The 22,573-nt window shown below is 40.7% G+C and overlaps 1 protein-coding gene across 2 annotated transcripts in view; it reads left to right on the top strand.

Annotated features, from left to right (window-relative positions):
• The window catches only part of LOC149258203 (RAD3-like DNA-binding helicase protein), a 135,185-nt gene that overhangs the window by 11,773 nt on the left and 100,839 nt on the right, over positions 1 to 22,573 (top strand). For both annotated transcript variants that reach the window (XM_089414906.1, XM_089414903.1), the window contains exon 3: positions 16,330 to 16,418. In XM_089414906.1, the coding sequence (XP_089271032.1) occupies positions 16,330 to 16,418 (89 nt within the window). The remainder of the gene's footprint in view (positions 1 to 16,329; positions 16,419 to 22,573) is intronic.

Below are 22,573 nucleotides of genomic sequence, written 5' to 3'. Positions count from 1 at the left end.
GTTGTAGTCATCTCTAGGAGGCCGCAACTCAAACATAGTCTCATTCCTTGGTTTTGAGGGAAGATTGTCTTGCTGTCATGGACATCCACCTATAGGGTGCCTTGTGTGGAGTTTACAAGGGCCAAAACATTGTTTGTGGAGTCTACAGTGGACAACAAGTAAGAGCAGACCAGTGGGAGAAGAAACACAATGATTGGAGGATTGTTGTAGCAGATATTGGAGGGTTGTTGGGTGCCCTAACCAGTGATAGGAAGCTAGAACAGTGTGCACATAATCCTAGGCAAGAGGGCAGTAACAATATGGTTGCAGATGGTCTCTTGATGATGAATGGATGTTGGTGGGTGGTGTCCTAGCAGAGGAGACGTGTATTGGACAACTCGAGGTCTGGTGGAGGGTAGTGTGAGAGGGTCCAAGTTTGGAGTCCTAAGTGCAACGTCCTAAGAAGGACTTTAGGCCTGCTATGAGTGGGAGAGTTGGAGTAGCTTAAAGACAACCTGGACGATTGTAGAGGCTTGCTTCAAGCCCTATGTGCACCATCTTGATGGACAAAGGTGGTTGCTAGAGTGGCAGAAGATGAGCTCAAGGTTCTGATCAGCCAGGAGCAGTTTGAGTTTGCCTTGTGGGGAAGGACCTCTACAACAGAAGTTGGGTAGTCCTCATAGCCCGTGTTCATTGTGGGAGGACATCTTGCAGTGATAGGTGGAAGCCCTCTGTGCCCCATGTTAGTCTTCATTGGAGCAACGCAGGAAGACTATAGTGGGCTGAAGTCCCTGAGTAACTGAGGAGCAACAATGGGCAGATGAGAGTTGTTCACAAATAGAGTTGTGAACAACTCGAAAGGAGTCTTGAGGTGTTGATGCGTTGAAGGACAAACAATCAACGAGAGAGCAGATTGTTGAGCCGAGATTCAATGGCTAGATGGACTTGGTGCATTGATAGAGGTGGATCCTACATATGGGAAGACAAAGGACTAGGCAGATGTGTACAGGGTATGACCAAGGCACCTGTGAGGAGCTCTACATCAACTAGACAGTTAGAGTATCTTGTTCAGGGTAGATTGGTGGTCATCACGACAGACACCAAACCCTAGTTGTTGTATATATTGTATCAATGGATGTATGAAGGTCATTATCCCTGGTATGGGAGCCCTAAACTGTTGTATTATATCAGTTGGATTAATATAATGAAGATTGGGTTATTGTACGTATTTGTGTATATTTTGTGCACTAGTAGATTTACTGTTGTTTATATTCCGCTGTGCAAAGTAGCTTCGTTGTGATTCTTGGTTTGATAGCGTTAGTGATTTAAGATTCTATCCTAGACACCAGGATCATGGAAAAACAACATGGTATCAGAGGTACTTTGAAGGGCCAATGAACAACAACTCAGAAGGAGTTGGGTTGTCTAGATCATGGAGCAGAGGGTTCAACTGAAGACATGGAGATGTGGTCTTGATAGGTTACATGGTGAGATGGGATGGGAGTTATGGTGGATCGGTGGTGAACCTGGTGCACTACAATATGTTGTGTGGCGTTTTACAGATCATAGACTTCCTATGTCCTGTCATGGATCATTGGGACAACTTGAGGATTGCTTTGGCATGGACAAGATCAGGTTGATCGAGATTGCTTCATGTGATGGGCTGCAAATTGACAGGCTAGAGTCTTCATCAGATCGTGATGTTGTATATCCGAGATTGGAGGGATTTGCACATGTTGTGTTTGATCCAGGAGGATGAGTGCTTGTAGGACTGGGTTGTGGTGAGGTGATGTTCCATGTTCGACCGCAATTCGGACTAACGTTGTAGGACATGAGATCTTTGATAGGTTGAGCCACTAGAGATCATGTAGACTCAAAATGGAGTCTAGCTTTAGAGGGAGCAACCCTATGGAAGTGTTGAGGTCTTCAGGTTCAGATGAGATGAGGTAGAGGCATTACCGAGATTGCAAAGTTCATTCTACAGAGTATGCTGCAGTGACCGACGCCAGATGGGCTAGTGTCGCCAGGGATGATAATGATGGAGACTTCCTAGTGTTGGAAGTACCTCCCTTGCTAAGAGGGAGTGTTGAGATTTGTAGCTTGGGAGGTGCTCCAAGCCTTAGGGTTCGGGGTTTGGAGGTTGGAGCACCACAAAAGTGCTTTGTGAGCTTTGTACCCAAGCTTGTAGGTCTGAATCCATGAGGATATTTTTACATGTGATGATTTGAGTTGATAGAGGACTTCGAGAGTAATTAGACATAATGAAAATCACTCGAATCTGAGTTGTAGAAGTGAAGATATGAATTTTTGAAGTTAGAGTGTGGGTTTGTGTCTCATGTTTGAGGTCAGCTAGAGTCATAATAGGTCTTATGATAACTGGACAAGCCCACTAAGGAAGCCACATGAGTTAGTATAAATTAGACTCATGTGTGAGGCATAAATGATAATCCAATGGGCATCTAACATCATAGTTTAGCTTTGAAATTGGTGTGGACCCGAGGTAAGGAGCAAGAGACGTGAAGGACAAGTTTTTGAGAAGTTTTTCTTTGTGGTTTGGAGCGGACTTCTTCCAAACTTGGCTGTTGTTGTCTTAGGACTGTTCCAGCCAGCGTGGAGGCTTGAAAGGGCAGTGAAAGGTAGTGGATCCCTTGCAGACTAGGCTGCAGGAGCAAAGGTGAGTTTAAGTGGTTTTTTGTGCATGTTTTATAGTGGTATGGTATACTGTTTGGGCTGCACGGGTAGCTGATGCTACAACAACTCGTGGAGGACTGTTTAGGAGAGCGAGGGGGCTAGAAAGGCTCATCCAACCTTGCCGCAGTCATCTCTAGGAGGCCGCAACTCAAACAAAGTCTCCTTCCTTGGTTTTGAGGGCAGATTGTCTTGCTGTCATGGACAACCACTTGTAGGGTGCCGTGCGTGGAGTTTATAAGGGCCAAAACAGTGTTTGTGGAGTCTAGAGTGGACAACAAGGCCAGACTAGTGGGAGAAGAAACAAAGTGATTGGAGAATTGTTGTATCAAATCTTGGAGGGATGTTGGGTGCCCTAACCAGTGATCGGAAGCTACAATAGTGTGCACAGAATCCTAGGCAAGAGGGCAACAACAGTATGGTTGCAGATGGTCTCTTGATGATGAGTGGATGCTAGTGGATGGTGTCTTAGGAGAGGACACATGTATTGGACACCTTGAGGTCTAGTGGAGGGAAGCGTGAGAGGGTCCAAGTTTGGAGCCCTAAGTGCAGTGTCCTAAGAAGGAATTTAGGCTTGCTATGAGTGGTAGAGTTGGAGTAGCCTAAAGACAATCCACATGATTGTAGAGGTTTGCTTCAAGCCCTATGTGCGCCATCTTGATGGACGAAGTGTGAGAATTTCTGAATCTAACACATAAGAAACCCCTACTGCAATTATTGGTTTACAATCTCCTACTTGTTTTTTACATTAGCAAATTATTTAATTGCATAAACATCGAAGTAAACACTATTGCAGCCTTCACAAATATATAGATCATGCACTGAAATAAATTGAGACAATAACACAAGGGACACTGTTATTTTTGGACAATTGTCCCCGGAAAACCCAATTTGGGAAAACTGGTGCAGCATATAGAGGGTTTGTATTATTAAGTAGATTTCTTGAATACAACTAGGGTGCCAAAAATGGCTCACCCAATAAAGAATATCCTCGGCAGTAGTACTTCTATCCGGAGACGAATATTCCGGCAAATCAACAACAGAATGATCAAACTCCACAGCGACTCCAACTGTTCCCTATGCCGGACAGCGAAAGATGCTCCAAGCACTGCTCTGGAACTGCTTCACCCCTCTCCCGGCTTAGAATCTGCTGATCTGTTCCCAATCTGCCCCACAAAATCTCCCTAGCGTTGCCTCTAAGGCCTAGCGTCAGCCTCTGTGACTTCTGCGTCTCACTGCGTCAGCCCTCTGTGTCCTCTGCGTCAACCCTTCTATGACTTGCGCTGCCTCTCCCGGCATTGCGCTGTCTCTCCAGGCACTGCGCTGCCTCTCCCGGCACTGCGCTGCCTCTCCCGGCACCGCGCTGCCTCTCCCGGCACTGCGCTGCCTCTCTACTATGTATTCTTCAGCCTCAGATGAAAATCCCTTGCTGAATTTCCCCTCGCTGCAACTCTGATCACTAACTCGATCTCCTCAACAAACCTCGCCCCAGAAAATCAAATTCTTTGATCACTTGGTGTATCTCCAACTGACCCTCAAGCCTCCTCTTATACTTTTCCTATTGATGAATCAACGATCGAGATTAAGTCCCTAATCAACGGATAAGATTAGAACTAGCTTGATCCTCGTCACTTAGAACTTTCTCACCCATATTTTATTAATACACATTAATATTTTTATTTTCCGAAGTTTAGACTTAGGAACCCATTAAAAATATTATCTATTTTAATAACTCCTCATTCGGGTGGAATTTCTCCAAACGATTTCTGGGTCTTGGAGATCTCATGTGCCTTAGCCTCTCCACCAATTGTGAAGGCTAGAGCACATCCGATGCTATCCAAAATCAACACGAAGGTGGATGCTAGAGTGGCAGAAGATGAGCTCAAGGGTCTGATAAGCCAGGAGTAGCTTGAGTTGCCCTAGACTTGCCTTGTGGAGAAGGACATCTACAACAAAAGTTGGGTAGTCCTCTTAGGCTGTGTTCATTGTGGGAGAAGGACATCCTGCAGTGATAGGTGGCACCCCTCCTTGCCCTATGTTAGTCTTCATTGGAGTAACACGGGAAGACTATAGTGGGCTGATGTCCCTGAGTAGCTAAGGAGCAACAGTGGGAAAATGAGAGTTGTTCACAAACGGAGTTGTGAACAACTTGACAGGAGTCTCGATGTGTTGATGCATTGAAGGAGGAACGATCAACGAGAGAGCAGATTGTTGAGCCGAGATTCAGTGGCCAGATGGACTTGGTGCGTTGATAGAGGCAAATGTTGTAGATGGGGAGCCAAAGGACCGAGCAGATGTGTACAGGGTATGACTAAGGCAGTTGTGAGGAGCTCTACATCAGCGAGATAGTCAGAGTATCTTGTTCAGGGTAGATTGGTGGTCATCACGACAGTCACCAAGCCCTAGTTGTTGTATATATTGCATCAGTGGATGTGTGAGGGACATTATCCTTGGTACGAGAGCCCTATACTGTTGTATTATACCAGTTGGATTAATATAACGAAGATTGGGTTATTGTACATATTTGTTTATATTTTGTGCACTAGTAGATTTATTGTTGTTTATTTTCCACTGTGCAAAGTAGCTTTGTTGTGATCCCTGGTTTGGTAGCGTCAGTGATTTAAGATTCTATCCTAGACAACAGAATAGTGGAAAAACAACATGTGTAACAATGAGTAATTTTTTGGTATTGATATGAGCTTCTACATTTGTAGTAGGCAGGTTGTAATTTTTAGCTAACATCAACTCTCATCCACCTGAAGAGTTAGTGGTTAATTAGGTGGTTGGTGAGGTGATTTACTCGACATTGTTACCTTACAAACTAGCTCTTTAAAGTTAAAATCTAAAAGAGCATTGTTAGCCTATGGGTAACCTGGAGAGGTTATCCATTGTCACCATAATAAATCTCCTCTCACACTTTAGGTTGGCTCTTCTCCAACTTAAAGGGGGCTTCTCTAACTTAGGATTACTAAAACTTAATCCAAGGAGGCTCTGGAAAAGATAGCTTTAGTAACAAATAATTTTTAGAAGAGATTTAATTAAAGGGTGATGGAAAGATCAAGACTAGTGTTAAGTCCATTGGGCAAGTGGACTCGAAGGATTAACCATGAGGGCTATTATTTTATGTGATTATGTGATTATATTTCTCAAGTGAATAACCAATCATAATCCTATCTTGCTGTCCACTAAAACAAAAATAAATTTGTAGGAATGTAAATTAATAAAGACCTCCAAATGTATAGTAGGTGGTACCAACTAATTGGAAATGTAGAATGTAGCTAATCCGAATTAAGAAAGAAGATACATAGTGACATTTCCCAGAAATAGACACAAGGATTAAAGGGAGATTGAATCACAATGAAATTTCTTCTTAACAAAGGCACAATATTCTTCATCAGAAATTGTTAATTTTCCATGAAACTTTGCAACTACTTAGATGAATAACTGAAAACTAGGCAATTGAAAAATGAAACCAAATTTACTTTCACCAAGATACATAGTTTCTTAATAAATTAGAAGCAATGGAATAAAAACACCAGAGATAAAAACACATCACACAAATTGACAGGTTTGTTTACCTAGGAAACCCAAAAGGGAATACTTGCTATCTTTGTTGTGGTATTTTATTGATTGTTCTTGATCAATTGATCTGTTACAAAGCAATCTGTCTCAAAAAGTGTTTTGCTTCTTCTCACTAATCTCGGCTGATACAATTGATCTCGCCCTCCCTTGATCTCTGCTTGATCTTGATCCTCTAGAACACAACTGATCCCTTACTGAACTAACTTGACTTGCCCTTCCAATCCTTGATCCTACTCCTTGATCTTTACGCACTAGCAGCCCCTAATTCCTTGCGCACTAGGTTCCTATTTCCTAGCACACAAGAGGCTCCTAAATCATTGCGCAAATCTGCCCCTATTTCCTAGCGCACAAGTCCCTATTTTCTTGTGCACTTGAGGCTCCTATTCTCTTGCGCACTTGTGACTTCCTATTCCTTAGGACACATGCTCTCAATTCTACACACGCACAACCAAAGAATAATCTCACAAACTTGTGAACGAACTTGTAAATTCCTATATCTTCGTCCTCCTCTTTATAGACCCAATTCAAGCATGCAAGGGGATCCAATTCAAATTTAGAAGCTTGAGTTCTGATTGCAAGTTAACTGAGAGTGTTACTCTTTCTCTCTCTAATCAACACTTGGAGGATTAACTCGTTCTTCCTTCAAATAAGACTGAAGACTAACTCGGTCTAACTGAATTTGTAATTGCCACCTCGTTCTGTACTCAACTGATGAAGACTCCACTTAACTGAGGCTCCAACTCTATGCATGCCATCTTGATGATTATTCCAATAAACTGGAAATAACTCATCCTAACTGAAGTCTAACTCTTGAGATTGCACTCATACTGAGAGAAAGACAAATTGAGGTCTTCACTGGCTAAGGCACAAGCCAGAAGACCTTTACTCATTACATTTTCAACGCTCCCTCTTAGCGAGGAAGGTACTTTTGGAAGAACCTCTGCCACCTAGATCTTCCTCCTACACCACCACGTTATCCACTGTTGTAGTTGCTCCCTCTAAACTAGAAGACTTCCCTCCTTCTTGCTGTGGAATCTGATCTAAACACCTGTTCCTTCCAACCATGCTCTTAGGCTCTGAGTCTATCACCTCAGTCATAAGTGCCATGTACCCTATATATCTCTGTGGCTATTTACTTTGTCTAAATGTAGTACTGGTATGTCCAACTCTCTCCTGATCCCCCCCCTAAACAACTAATCTGCCCCCCTGGCTCGAACTCTCCCTATACTGGAGTCACTGACTAAGTGGTTGCCTCCACTTGTCCTGGTCTCTCCTCCTCATCATCCTGCTAGTTGGCCCACTTGTTACCTGGATGAGACTTAATCTATGATATTGGCTAAGGCTCCTTCTTAGGAGCGAGTAGCTCCTTCTCAGGTACCCTAACCTGCTCTTGCCCTAAGGTTTCCCTTAGAGCTTTGCTCTCCTCAAACTTCATGTCTCTACTTTGCACACTTCCTGCCTTGTTGCTCAAGGCTGCGCCTGTCTCAACCTGCAGCAAGTACAAATTCTTCATCCTCACACCTATCTGCTTCACACATCCCGAAGCTAAGTGCTTGAGGTAAGCCTTACCTTTGCTGACGATGCCATCATAACCCTTGTCATCTAGGGTAGCTATTGAAACAAGATTCTTCTTTAGGCCAGGCACATATAGGACATCTCTGAGATGGAGAGAGCTGCTCGACTCCCTCTTAAAATTGATAGTACCAACTCCCCTGATTGCATACTTGCCATCATCTCCTAGTTCAATGTGAAACTACATGTCCTTCTCCTTCAACTGGCAAAAAGTTTCCTTGTTCTCGGTCATATGGAAGGATGCTCTTGAATCTATGTACCATACATTGTTACTTACTGAGCTTGCCATGCAAGCTATCAATGAAAAATATTTCTTGAATTGAGAAGAAAACGCATCTACCTTAGTTGATGCAGCCACATGATCCTTATTGGACTCCTTCTTCCGATTAGGACACTTAGTGGCATAGTGCCTGAACTCATGGCAATGGAAGCACTTGATCTTGCTTAGATCCTTCTTCTTCTTCTTGCCCTTCTGGCTGGACTCGGCCTCTCCTTAGCCCTTCTTGCCCTTGGCTTTGCTACCTTTGCCCGCGAGGGAAAAGTTCTCCTCGTCCTCTGTTGGAGCTGATCTCCTAGCTCTCGTCCCTCTGTGGATCTCTTCTTGGATGAAGTCACTCCATAGCCTTTCCCAATTGGGAATATTCTCCCTGCCACTAACTGCATCCTGGAAATTCTCTCAAGATTTATGAAGTCCTAGAAGCGCAAGATTCACAAGGTCACTGTCTGCCAATGTTTTAAAACTTGGACTTGGACTCAGAAACAACCGAGGGTCAACTCCGACTCAATATCGACTCAAACTAGTTGATTCAAATGACTCTGTCTTTGTAAAAAGTACATTAAATATTTAATTTTAATGAAAAACATATTTTTAAAGATTTTCATTCATGTTTCCAAACTCAAAGCATTAGAATAATAGAGAGAAGACAACATATGATCAAAGTATGCTCATGAATATATCTATTATATCAAAATGGCACCCAGTGCACTATCCAATACATGTAATATATAGAGATCAGAACAAAAACACATAACCAAGGAGGCTCTAAATGGCCTCTACAACAAAACAATACAACTGTAGGACTACAAGTCACTAATACATAATACTATCTAGTGATCACTAGTCACTACTACTAGACAAGGCAACATCATTTGGCTCAGACTTTGAATCAGAGTCAGAGGGGGAAACCCATGGCTCCTCCTCCTCTTCATCAAGATATCCAACTGCAACTGTAGAAGTAGTAGCGCTAGCACTAGCTGCATGTTGAGATAGATGAGCTATGCACTTGCGTCGTGGCTGAGTAAAGAAAGTTCCTGCAGCTGGAGCACTTAGGGATGGTACTAGTGGATCTGCATCTAGCGAACAGTCCCCAATGCATCCAACTCCATATCAACATCAACATCAATATCCTCGTCAGGGTCAAACTTTGTTGGTTGAGTCTCCAGTACCTAATTTGATGTTGGATCAATATCTTCCAACACAATGGGATGTGTATTAGGTCTTTTGTTCGATAATTGGTTGTGTCTTAGCTGGAGGTTGTATTGGACAAAGACTAGATTATTTAACTGTTTTTATTCTAAATGGTTTCTCTTCTTCGTTTGAATCCTCTCAAAGACAGACCAATTGTGCTCACACCCAGAAGCACTGCATGTTTGACTCAAAATTCAGATTCCAAACTTTTGCAATTGAGGACCCTAGCTACCAAATGCCTCCCACTAGTGTGCTGCAAAAACCATAGTTGTGCAATGAGTTAGTTCAACAAATTATATCCAACTTTCAAATTATAAACAATTTAACAAAATAAGCATTTGAAAATTGAAATTGTTTACTTGGCTCATCTGCTTCCCTTGTAATCCTTGCTAGGTTTTTTCCAAAGGTACTTATGGCTCTACTGAAACAAGTGATTTGTCGGTGTATCTCCAGCTGCACACTTTCATCAAGGACCATGTGCTCAAGGCACTCATACAATCCATCTTTCACTTCCCCTGTCAAATCTTCTCCCAGCTAAGCTTTATAATGATACCTTTGGTTCAGGAAATACCCAGCTACTTGTATAGGACGATGAAGTTGATTGTTTCATCTTTGATCAATGATCTCCCAAATAGGTCCATACTTAGCCACTCTATCCTTGTATTTTGCCTTTATTTGCTCCTTTGCCTGATCCATAGCCTCATAAATGAAACCCATAGCCAATCTTTCCCCATCCACCAACCGCAACACCTTAACTAGTGGCTCAACAATTTTCACAATCTCTGCTGCCTTTTTCCAAAATGTGTCATCATTAACTTTCTTTCTTACATCTTTGCCATCCTGTTTGCGGGCCCATTGACATCCATTCCATTCATCACTAGAAAACATCTTTTGCAAGTTTTTATGTTGGGAACACATATATTGCAATGTCAAAAAGTGAGTTGCAAATGTAGTGATGGCAGGCCTAACAAGATCCTTGCCCCCTATGTTTTTCCTCATCAGGTTGAAAATCCATGAGTGGTTGTAGATATACTTTGTTATGATTTTGGCATGCTCTATAGTGTTCTTGATCCAGTTTATTTTACCAACATCCTCAAGCATGAGGTCTATGCAATGTGCAACATATGTGGTCCAAAAGATGGTTTTGTGTTTTTCCTCTAACATTTTACCAGCAAGAACATAGTTATAAACATTATCTGTGATGATTTGAACAACATTAGTCATGCCCACCTCTTCAACGACCTCATCCAAAAGCTGAAACAACAAGTGTGAATCTTTCACCTTATCAGATGCATCAATTGATTTTAGAAACATGGTTCCTTGTGGGCAAAAGATAAGAAAATTTATGATGGTACAATTCTTTTGATCAATCCATCCATTTGACATGATGGAACATCTTGTTTTCACCCATGAGCTTTTGAAATCTTTCAAATATTCCTCAATGGATGTATAGGCTCTTTGTGCAAAAGAGATCCCCCTTAATTCATTCAGACTAGGGCCTTTGAAGCCCTTACCAACAATAATGATGGCATCAAACATAGGTTCATAATACAGTGAATGGGCAACATTGAAGGGGATATCAACATCATACCACCATTTAGCTATGTAATCACAAGTAATTTCTCTCAATTCCCTCTTCCAGTGATCATCTAAAATAGGTTGGATTTGACTTTGATTAGCTTGAGGACCATGTGCACTATCAAAGGGAGAGGAGGGTGAGAAATAACTTTTGATACCACCCTTCTTTTTACCCTTACCCTTTTCTTGAATAGACTCCAAAGAGGGAGGAACAAAGCGAAAGGGGTTGGATGCATTAGTACAAGGGATAGATGAAGAGCCCTCATAATCAAAATTGGGGTTGGCAACCATCATTTGTTTTAGACTCCTCTTCCTCCCTATTTCAGCCTCTATTGCTTTTTTCCTAGCTTTGTCTTCCTCAAACTTCTCAAATTTTTCTAGCAACTCCTTTCTAATTTCCCCAATCTGCTCTAGTGGTGCTGCACATGGGACAATTTGGCCTCTAATACTAGCCAAGTGTTGTTTCAACCTGTGAATCCCCCCCCCACCTCCCTTAATTTTTTAATGACAAAATTTGCAATACATTTGATTGTCAATCATCTCAGCATATGCCCAAGCAATGTCTTTCACTCTAGGAGCCATTTTTTGATAATTGGAATTGGAAATGAAAGGGCAAAAGTATAAAAATGAAAAGAAAGAAAAAACAATGCTTAATTTTTTCTAGAACATTTACTCGTTTCAATTTCCAGATCTGAAAAAAAGAAAAGAAAAACAAGTGTAGATTTGAGAAGTGAAAAAAACATACATGTAGCCTCCTCAATGCTACTCCAAAAACCAACTCCTCAATGGCAAATGCTACTCCAAAAACCAACTCCTCAATGTTGCTCCAAAGATTGCCCAAGAACCTCCTCAATGCTGTTCCAAAAACCAACTCCAACTGCTCACAAACTCCTCACAAATGCTCACTCAAATGCAATGAGATAGCTTCGAGCAAATATGAGGGGGTTGGGTCGCCTTTATAGGTGTGGGAGAGGGGTAGAGGGGCTAGGAATTAGTTTAACCAAAAACATTGGATTTCAAGTCCGCCCAACCCGCCTTTTTTTTCTGCCACCGATCTGACCGGTCCGCTATCGAATCGGCCAAGTCGGTGACCAACTTGGCCGGTTTGGTAACGAACAGGGCACCGAACTTGTTACTTCGCCGAGTCGGTCTGTGCAGGAGTATGGCTTGGTCAACCAGGATGAGTCCGAGTCAGACCGACCTGGTTTTAAAACACTGTTGTTTGCTACAGTCACGCCCACTCCACCTAGCTCATCCTAAGCCTGAGTGAACTTTGAAAGATACGTAATGATGGGATCCCCTTTTCTCATCCAGATACTTCTTAGCTTCTCCTTCAAGGCAAGCTTATTGACATCATTGGAACCCTGATACAAATCTAAGATGGATTTCCACATCTCATACGCTGTCTTCTTCCCATGGAGATGAGGGATAATATGGTCTTTGGTCCCCTCAAGAATGATCCTCCTCACCTTGGTGTCATTCTTGTTATGTTGGATCAACTGTTGGGCATCTTGAGGTGGATTTATTTGATTTGCCACAAATTCTAGCACCCCATTATCTTCCAACACCACTGAAATTCACTCTTTCCATGAGCAGAAGTTCAAGGCTCCCTTTAAACTTTGATCTGCCCTTAGTCCTAGGAACACCAGACTGTTATTGAAAGATATTGCTCTTCAAAACTATAGCTCAAGCCTTCTGCCTAATCTGCGCTCTTAACTGACTGATCAATTTTGTGTTGGTCTTTATGCTAATCTATGTTCTGATAACATGTTAATTTTCCATGAAACTCTACAACTAGTTAGATGAATAATTGAAAACTGAAACCAAATTTACTTTTGCCAAGATACAAAGTTTCTTAACAAATTAGAAGCAACAAAATAAAAACACCAGAGATAAAAACACATCACACAAATTAACATGTTTGTTTACCCAGGAAACCCAAAAGGGGAACCTGCTATCTTTGTTGTGGTATTTTAGTGATTATTCTTGAGCAATTGATCTGTTACAAAGAAATCTGTCTCTGAGAAAGCGTTTTGCTTCTTGATAATCTCAGCTTATACATTGATCTCGGCCTGGCTTGATCATTGCTTGATCTTGACCCTCTAGCACACAGCTGATCCCTTGCTGAACTAGCCTGACTCACCTTGCAAATCCATGATCCCGCTTCTTGATCTTTGCACACTAGTAGCCCCTATTTCCTTGCACACTAGGTCCCTATTTCCTAACACACAAGAGGCTCCTAAATCCTTGCGCAAATCTGCCCCTATTTCCTAGCACGCAAGTCCCCATTTTCTTGCGCACTTGAGGCTCCTATTCTCTTGTGTACTTGTGACTTCTTATTCCTTAGGACACAAGCTCTCAATTCTGCACACACACAACCAAAGAATAATCTCACAAATTGGTGAACAAACTTGTAAATTCTTGTGCCTTCATCCTCCTCTTTATAGACCCAATTCAAGCATGCAACGAGACCCAATTTAAATTTAGAAGCTTGAGTTCTGATTGCGAGTTAACGGAGTGTTACTCTTTCTCTTTCCAATCAACACTTGGAGTATCAACTCGTTCTTCCATTAATCAAGGCTAAAGATTAACTCGCTCTAACTGAACTTGTAAATTCCACCTCGTTTTGTAGTCAAACTGATGAAGACTCCACTTAATTGAGGCTCCAACTCTACACATGCCATCTTGATGATTATTCCAGTAAACTGGAAATAAACTCATCCTAACTGGAGCCTAACTCCTGAGCTCGCATTCATACTGAGAGAGACAAATCAAGGTCTTCACTGGCTAAGGCACAAGCCAAAAGATCTTTACTCGCTAGATTTTCAACAAGAATAGTGTTTGCCATGCTTTTATCCCTTTATAATACATTCGATGCAAAAAAATTCAGCCTTAGCATTCAACAACTAAAGTCCAAATATATTATACCTCACAAGATAAATCTCTTGCTTGCATTACCTGCAAGATCTTTGACAATGCTCATGGGGAAAGTCTCCAAATCTAACCTTGCCAATGAATGAAAGAGCTACTCTTTAAATAGAGTAAACTCCATCCGTTTCACAAATAAACAAGTAATTGTTCCCCTAGATTCATTAGTTCTCCAAGTAAAACAATTAAATAATCTTTTCTCACCTATCCAACTCATGAGCCAAGTCAAACAATAATACAGTAATGAGTCGTTAGTTGTATGTAGCAACTTCCAACAAGATAGGCTTATGCAATGTGCCAATTGTCCTCCTCCTGTACAAAACTCTAGCTTTGAGATGACCACTCTTTGACTAAGGAAAATATGCTTCATGCCATGTGTTTGGCCTTCATGTGGAGCACTTGTCAAGATAATGCACCATAACCACCTCTGAGAAAGATAATATAAATGCCAAGTTCATGAGGAAGAGCTCTCTCCAAGATAAGTGAATGAATTCCAAGTGCACAAGTCTCATGATGTGTGCATTCTCCTAAGTAACCCCTTTCGTGATGCAAAACAAGCTCATGAAGAGGTACGCTCTAGGAAAGAGTGCCATGATAACCCCTTTGACCAAGTCAATATCATGAAGAAGCGATCACGAGGAGTGCGCCTTAGATAATTGTGCAAAGTAGTTAAGCTCTCATGATAAATGTGCTAGATGTATCAAGAGGAAGGGAGCGCTCCAATATTCAAGTAATTTGTCATAAATGCAAACCAACTAGATGCCAAAAACAATCGAGGAGGCTAGGGCACTCTCTCCAATGAAGCAATAGAATCCAACAAGAAGGGATGACCCCATCACCTAGAAATAAAATAATGATAGAAATGTGATGATGCCTCCACATGTGTGCCAACAAGGTAAATGCTCCAACAAACCACAATCTAACCATACAAATGAACTCATAAAGTGTGAACTCAAGTCAAATGCGCCAAGTCACTCATGCACAAGCCACTTAGAGGTCAAAATACTCCCTGAATAGTTGTTAAAAGGGAGCACTCCATCAAAAGGGTCATATCAATAACAAATAAAGTGTAATGTGTGTAAAACCCACCTAAGCTAGGGAGCTCACATAAGGAAGCTCCAACCACATTAACCATGCCAGTTGGACCAATAGATTTTGTTGGAACAATGTGAAAAGGGGGTAAACATAAGAAAAAGGGGACCATGTGGGACTCCCCCTCCTAGAGTTATTAATAATATAACATAAAGATGCTAAATCACTAGGATACTCATCACCACTATCCAACCCCTTCAGTGACTAGAACCATCATACATGAACCAAGGTGTAGCATCCTCTAGTCAAGATGAACAATTATAACAAGAGGGTGATCCATAAATCATCAAGCATGATCATGAAACAAGGAGAAGTGAATTAGCTCAACTAGGAAAAGCATCATCTCCCGACAAAGAATGAAGTGTGTACCCCAATCCATCAAAAACTACATGTTACCACACTGCAAATAATATCTTGTGATGAATTTCAAGTCACCCTCATACAATACGAGGGGTAACAGACATCATCCTTGTCAATTAGATGTTGTGTGGTAAAAATTACTTTTCATTTGTCTACAATTTCAATATTTGAATTTTGGAGTGAATGTGAGAAGAAAGTTGAAGACATCTTGAACTTGTTTCATACAAATAAGTTTGCATTGCAGATAGATGTTTGTTTTCCATGTGATAACTAAGGGAGGGTATTAGAGTTATTATAATGGTCATATGCTAATTATGGTTAAGATGTATTTTAGGTCAATAAAATGACTTATATTAATAAAGTCACATATCATTAGTGTAGCGCAACCATTTACTTAGTTTCTAAGTAAGAGAATATGAACAATCAATCACTCCATTTACCCACATAAATGTGATTTAGAATATGAAGTATGCTATTTGAATTGTTCTTGCTCTCATTGTTGGTGTACTTGTTTTATGCAATTGTTGTATGTGTCTATTGATAGCCTTATTCATGAGATTTACTCTAAATGCAAGGAGATGTTATTTGAAACCTATGTTGATTGTTGGGTCTAATCATGTGGCCTCATATTAATGCAATCTATGTTTTGGGATATTATTTAACTGGTGTATTACTACTCTCATAATATCAATTGTAGCCGTTGGGGCCCCATTCGCTAAGATGGGTCAAAAGAATGATGTGATTAATAGGAAAGGACTAGGAGATCTTCACAGTGTTTGAAGCCTAAAGGCTACCATGATGTTTTTGCTTATTTTTGGATTTGTTTTTTATTAGCTTCACAATGTGAAAGTATGAGTGGAATGAGTAAAAAAATTAGAACATGTCAAGGCATTTTAACATTTGCATTAATTGTGAATTGCTACTTTGCATTTCTATTGCTTAGATGGATCTTATGGGAAATAATTAGTTTTAACGCACCTTTGATAGGATTGGGACTCAATTGATTTAATGGTGCACCAGATATATGCACAAGGTTTTGTCTTCACAATTTAAATAAAGTTCTCCATCTTCATTATTGGCAGATGTTTCAAAGCTTGGAAATTCAACTCGGATCAATGAGCGTTGCTTGGAATTACAAAAGAATAAAAATTGCAAAAGATCTACGAGCAAGGTGGTAGTAGTGTGCCTTTTTCATAATATACTAGCCCATTGTAGGCCTCTTTCTGTCATAATACAAAGTCTTACAACTATGTGAATCTTTATCTAATTTCAAGGCTACTTTTTTTGATATATTTACTAAACATTAACTTGATTAAGTGATTTGCTGCACGACATTTCTTTCAATAGGAGAAGTTTTTTTCTATTAAAATGGTTTTCTGCCCTAAAATATGTGAAAATTTCAAGACTGAAATCCTATTGCAACAACCGGAATTTATTTTTCTGATTGCTATTTATTTAACAATTTATTTGCTACAACAAATATCAAATAAATCACACTGCAACCTGCACAAATAAAATACTACGGAAATACTATCGCTAGAAATTGGGAAAATACTAGCACACACAATAAAATTGACACCGTTATTTTTGGACAATTGTGCCCAGAAAAACCCAGCTTGCGAAAACCAGTGCAATTGTGAGGGTTTTTTATTATTATGCAATAGTGAAATTCTGAGTACAATCTATGGATACTCAACTGGCAATCAAACAGTAAAAAAATATGGGCAAAATACCCTTCTTCCACAAGCAATCCCGACACAACTTCTCTTCAGAAACTCGTCCTCCTGGACCCTTTGTGTCAGCCTATGTGTTGCTCTGCGCAAACCCTATGACGTCTAGCCTTCGAACTGCCTCTGATGAAGTTTTTCTCCCTGTCTCTGCTGAGGAAATCGCTTCTCCGACACTCTGGACCCTCTGCCTAGCCTCTGGAACTGAAAATGAATTTCTCTCTAGCTAAATCGAATTGTTTCTCTGAAGCAATTACGTAGTCCTCTGCACTGCCTCACTGGGAATAACTCGTGCCCTTGCTGCTGCCTCTCCAGATCTGGAAAACTTCCTCTGGATCACTCTCTCTGCCCCTCACTGTCTCTGCTTCAATTTCTGGCTCTTCGACAACTGCTACTGCTCTCTGGAAATCGATATGCCAAGGAAATCAAACTGCTGGTGTCTTCTCGAAGTACCCATCAATCCCTTCTTATATCTTCCTGTTGGGACTCCAACGACCAAGATTAAATCTTAATCGATGGCTTAGATTGTTTTTGGATCGATCCATGTGAGTTTCTAGAGAATTCTCATCTTGACTTAATTAATTTTGATTAGTTAACGAGTTTTCCTAAGTTTAGACTGAGGAAACATTAAAAAAATAGGTTAATAATCTAATTAAGTCATCTCTAGGGGGATTTTTAGAAACGATTTCTAGGTTTTGGAGATCTCATGTATTACCCTCTCCACCAAATTTCGTGGCTAGAACACATTCGATGCTACAAAAACTAACACTCCCTCTTAACGAGGGCTGTGTTCTCTCTAGTGCTGCACAAACTGCCACAACACTCTGTCTCTGTATCACCTCTTGTCACATTGCTGATGTCTGGCTGCTACTGCCCACCAACTACTGCGCAACTCTGATGCTGCATATGTGCTGCTGCTGACACTCCAACCAACTCTGCATCTCAATTGCAACTGCCTCTCATTTACTGCTGCTGTAATTGCAACTACTGCAACTGCAAAGAATCTGAAATACTGAATCAACTGTGTTCAGTATGATGCCGCTATCTCGCGAGTCTCCAACTGCTGCTAGCATCTGCACTGTCATTGAAGAATCTGCGCTGCTGCCAACTCTGTACTGAGCCATCTGCTCTGCTGTTAACACTGCACTGTGCTCATCTACGTCTAACTACTACTAGTTTGCAACTGTCACTCTGGCACTGACTGCATCAATTGCCACTAATCCATCCTGTTACTGAATACTCTGGGCCCCCGTAGTTGGGTAATGATCCATGAGGTGGACTCCTTAAGGACCCTGCCTAGATCTCTGTAGCTCTCTGGAGCTATAACTCCAAGTCACCCCACCTCACTCCTGGAGGTATCGCTGCCATCATCGCGAAGTCTTCCTCCAACCTGGAGGAAAGCCTATCTATCTCAGCATGTGTTGTTGCCTAGTCCTGCTTCTCCTGCTTGTCCTTCTTCCTGAGAGGACACTGGGTATTGTAGTGGCCAAACTTGCCACACCTGAAGCACTTGACCTTAGATAGGTCCTTCTTCTTCTTCTTCTACTCCCCTTGCCCCTGACTGGGACCCTTTGATGCAAGGGCCACATTCTCCTCCTCCTTCACACCCTTCGATCCGCTGCTACTGCTACCACTGATGGAACTGTTTCGAAGAGCTCGCCTCAACTCCTCCTGTTGTAAGTTAGCCCACATTCTGTCCCATCCTGGTAGCTTATCTCTGCCCAATATACTTTGGACAAAGACTTGCCAAAGTATCTAGTGCCAACCGTACTAGCTTTGAAGGTTGAGGTGCTGCCCCAACAACTGCAAGCTGGTCTCGGACCTCTTGAATCCCGGTGAGAAAAGGATCTATGCCTTCCCCCTTCTGCATCTTGATGCATCTCAAATTTTCTTCCAGGAACATCTTCTGTTGCTCGGACATACCCTGGTATAGCGTGGAGAGAGCATCCCACATTTATTTGGCCGTTCCCTTGGCTGCTATATGTGAGACTATATGATCCCGGACTCCATCTAGGATCAACCGCTTTGCCTTCGCCATTTCCTTCTTGTACTCCTTTACTTGATCTGCATCCTGGGGAACTGCCACCATGTTATCTATGTAGGATTTCAGGCCATATTCATTTAGAAGGAAGGACATCCTAGCCTTCCAGATGACATAGTTGGAAGCTCCATCTAACCTATCCTGATCTCTAAGCCCAACATTGGCCATCTCAGAAACTGTCGAAAACTCCCTCTTTCCCTTTGCTCGGCTGCAACTTTGCTGCTCGCACTCCCTCCTAGAATGCAAAAATCTGCTAACTACTACTGCCAATCTGCCTGGAAATTCGAACTTCTGAGATTCGAAGTTCCTTGAGAGAAATTTTCCCTCTGCTGTGTGTGCTTTTCTCTTCCACCTGACGCAGATTCTACTACTACAAAACCCTTTGCGTCCAACCAAAAATTTGCTCAGCGAAATGTGAGCTGCTGCTGCTCCCTCTGACTATTGGAATCACCATCTCTGGCAATCGACTTTTTTGCAACCCTGCAACTGAAAAACGAATTCTTGCCCCAGCAGTTTGGCCTGCCTGTTTGAGCATTACGCTGCCTCTAAGAATTTTGGTTTGCTGCTCCCTCTGAGCAGTAAAATTCTTTCCTTTGCTTCTGAGCTTCTCGGCTGATCACTCATGCTACGATACCATGTGAAAATTTCAAGACTGAAATCCTATTGCAACAACTGTAATTTTTTTTTTTTGTTTGTTAATTATTTAACAATTTATTTGCTACGACAAATATCAAATAAATCACATTGCAACCTTCACAAATAAAATACTGCGAAAATAATGGCGCTGGAAACTGAGAAAATACTAGGACACATACAATAAAATTAACACCATTAGTTTTGGACAATTGTCCTTAGGAAAACCCAGCTTGGGAAAACCGGTGCAACAGTGAGGGTTTTTTATTATTATGCAGTAGTGAAATTCTGAGTACAATCTATGGATGCTCAACTGGAATCCAAACAACAAGAAAATATGGGCAAAATTATATGAGGGAATTAATAGTCTTCCACAAGCAATCTTGACACAACTTCTCTTCAGAAAATCGTCCTCCTAGATCCTTTGCATCAGCCTCTGCGCTAACCCTATGACGTCTAGCCTACGAATTGCCTTTGACGAAGTCGTTCTTCCTGTCTCTGTTGAGGAAATCGCTTCTCCACACTCTGGACCCTTTGTCCGGCCTTTGGAACTGAAAACAAATTTCTCTCCAGCTAGATCGAATTGCTTCTCTGAAGCAACTGCGCAGTCCTCTGCGTTGCCTCATTGGGAATAACTCGGCCCCTTGCTGCTGCCTCTCCGGATGTGGAAAACTTCCTTCAGATCATGTCTCTGCCCGTCACTGTTTTTGCTTCAATTTTTGGCTCTCCGGCAACTGCTGCTGCTCTCTAGAAATCGATCTGCTGGTGTGTTTTGTCCAAGTACCCATCGATCCCTTCTTATGTCTTCTTGTTGGGACTCCAACGACCAAAATTAAATCTTAATCCATGGCTGAGATCATTTTTTGATCGATCCGTGTGAGTTTCTAGAGAATTCTCACCTTGAATTAATTAATTCTGATTAATTAACCAGTTTTCCTAAGTTTAGACTTAGGAAACATTAAAACTAGGTTAATAATCTAATTAAGTCATCTTAGGTGGAATTTCTAGAAATGATTTCTAGGTTTTGGAGATCCCATGTATTCTAGCCTCTCCACCAAATTTCATGGCTAGAATACATTTGATGCCACAAAAACTAACAAAATATACATCATTTGCAGTGATCACTAAAGGATTTGCCCATGTATTAACATCACCCAAAAAATGTCTTTTGGATTGCCAATTTCTATCCATCCTACTAGACATGGATGTTGAAAGAAGTTATCATTGATGTCAAAGACCGTCCAAATGAAAGAGAAAGTTACATATTCAAATAACGCATTTTGAAATATTGTTTTCGGATTTTTGATGCCCCATTTGGATACCCTATATTTGAATGCATTTTTACTCCATTTACCTCGCTCAAATGGATGCATACCATATATTGTTGGAAAGCTTATTTCGAGACCTTTCCAATGGTATATGGCACTCCCTCTAACTCCTCACGGTTGAGGAGAAATGATTTTTCGAATATTCACTATACATTTTGCGAGTTGCACAAGCCAGTCCAACTAGTGGACAAGTCGGCCTAGCTAGGGGACAAGTCGGCCCAATCTAGACCCCGAATGCACTAGAAATCATAAGGCAAAATCCTCGTGCAATTTTTTCCTTTGAATATAGTTTATACAAAATATTGAAATTCTTGATAATATGTCCTTGCAACCAAATGGACACTACCACTACATTGAACTTTGATAATAGCAAGTTTAAAATAAATAAACAACAAAGAGATATAGGATTGGGGACATTTACATACCCAAGAATGTAATGCACTTGCAATTCCTTAAAAGATGGAGGGAGACATCTCCAAATGACACATTGAAATGGGTAACAATATTTTATTTATTACTAAAAGAATGTTGATACAATAGAGAGGAGGAAACCTTTTTTATACAAAAGATGGACTAAAACCCCTATTTGTGGTCAAAATTATTAGCAACTAAGCTTTAATCATGAACACGATATTTATTTATTTTATTGAAATAATGGTAATATTTACTTGTCTTTTCAATTGATTGCACTCATTAATTGTATCATTAGGTTATGGCTAAGAGCTAATCTAGTCAACATTACTTTACATTTCTTTAGGTAAGCATTTATGTGGGCGAATAACCCCCCAATGGAAGGAGACAACCCATCTCATGAATTGTGTATTAATACATTACTATTATATATGTAAATAATAAATATAAAAGGAATAAATAAATAAACAAATTTACAATGAAAGTAATATTTAGATAAGATATAATAAGTAATAATAATTAGACAACACAATTTTGATGAATAGTATCAAGGCATTTTTGGGCCTTCACTGTAAAAGGCAAAACCAATTTTTCATATATATATATTCAATCATTCTAGCAACCATTCTAGCAACACAACCAAATGCACACAATGCATATTGAAACCCATAATCCACATCCTTTGAGCTCAACCACATCATATGCCACTAGCTAAGGCAGAGGTACCACCTACAGGAGAGGAAGAGGCCATTCGAAAGCGAATTAGCAAAAGAAGCACTTGAATTTGGAATGAGCAATTGACATTGTTTCATTAGTATAGGCATAGGCATAAGCATAAATGGGTGAAGGACGATCAACATCAAAGCACATAACATAGTACATGGCAAAGGTAGAAATATTTCCAAAGCCAATTAATGACCTAGTTTCAATTTCACTTGTTATATTATATAGGTAAATAATAAATATAAAAGCAATAAATAAATAAACAATTTTACAGTGAAAGTAGTATTAAGACAAGGCATAATAAGTAATAATAATTAAAGGGCATAATCCTTAATCGAAAGGTCTGAAGGCACCTTGGGGCCTTCTTTTAAAAGGCATCATCAACTATATATATATATATATGATAAGGCGATCTGATATTCAAGATTTTTGGTGTTTGTCGCACTACAATATCAAGCCTGTA

This window comes from Pinus tabuliformis, chromosome 6 (assembly GCF_031772625.1).
Source record: "Pinus tabuliformis cultivar Carrire ecotype Pingquan chromosome 6, CPIR1, whole genome shotgun sequence".
NCBI classification, from domain to species: Eukaryota; Viridiplantae; Streptophyta; class Pinopsida; order Pinales; family Pinaceae; genus Pinus; species Pinus tabuliformis.
The sequence above is the reverse complement of the archived record's forward strand: the minus strand, read 5'-3'. Positions and strand labels throughout refer to the sequence as shown.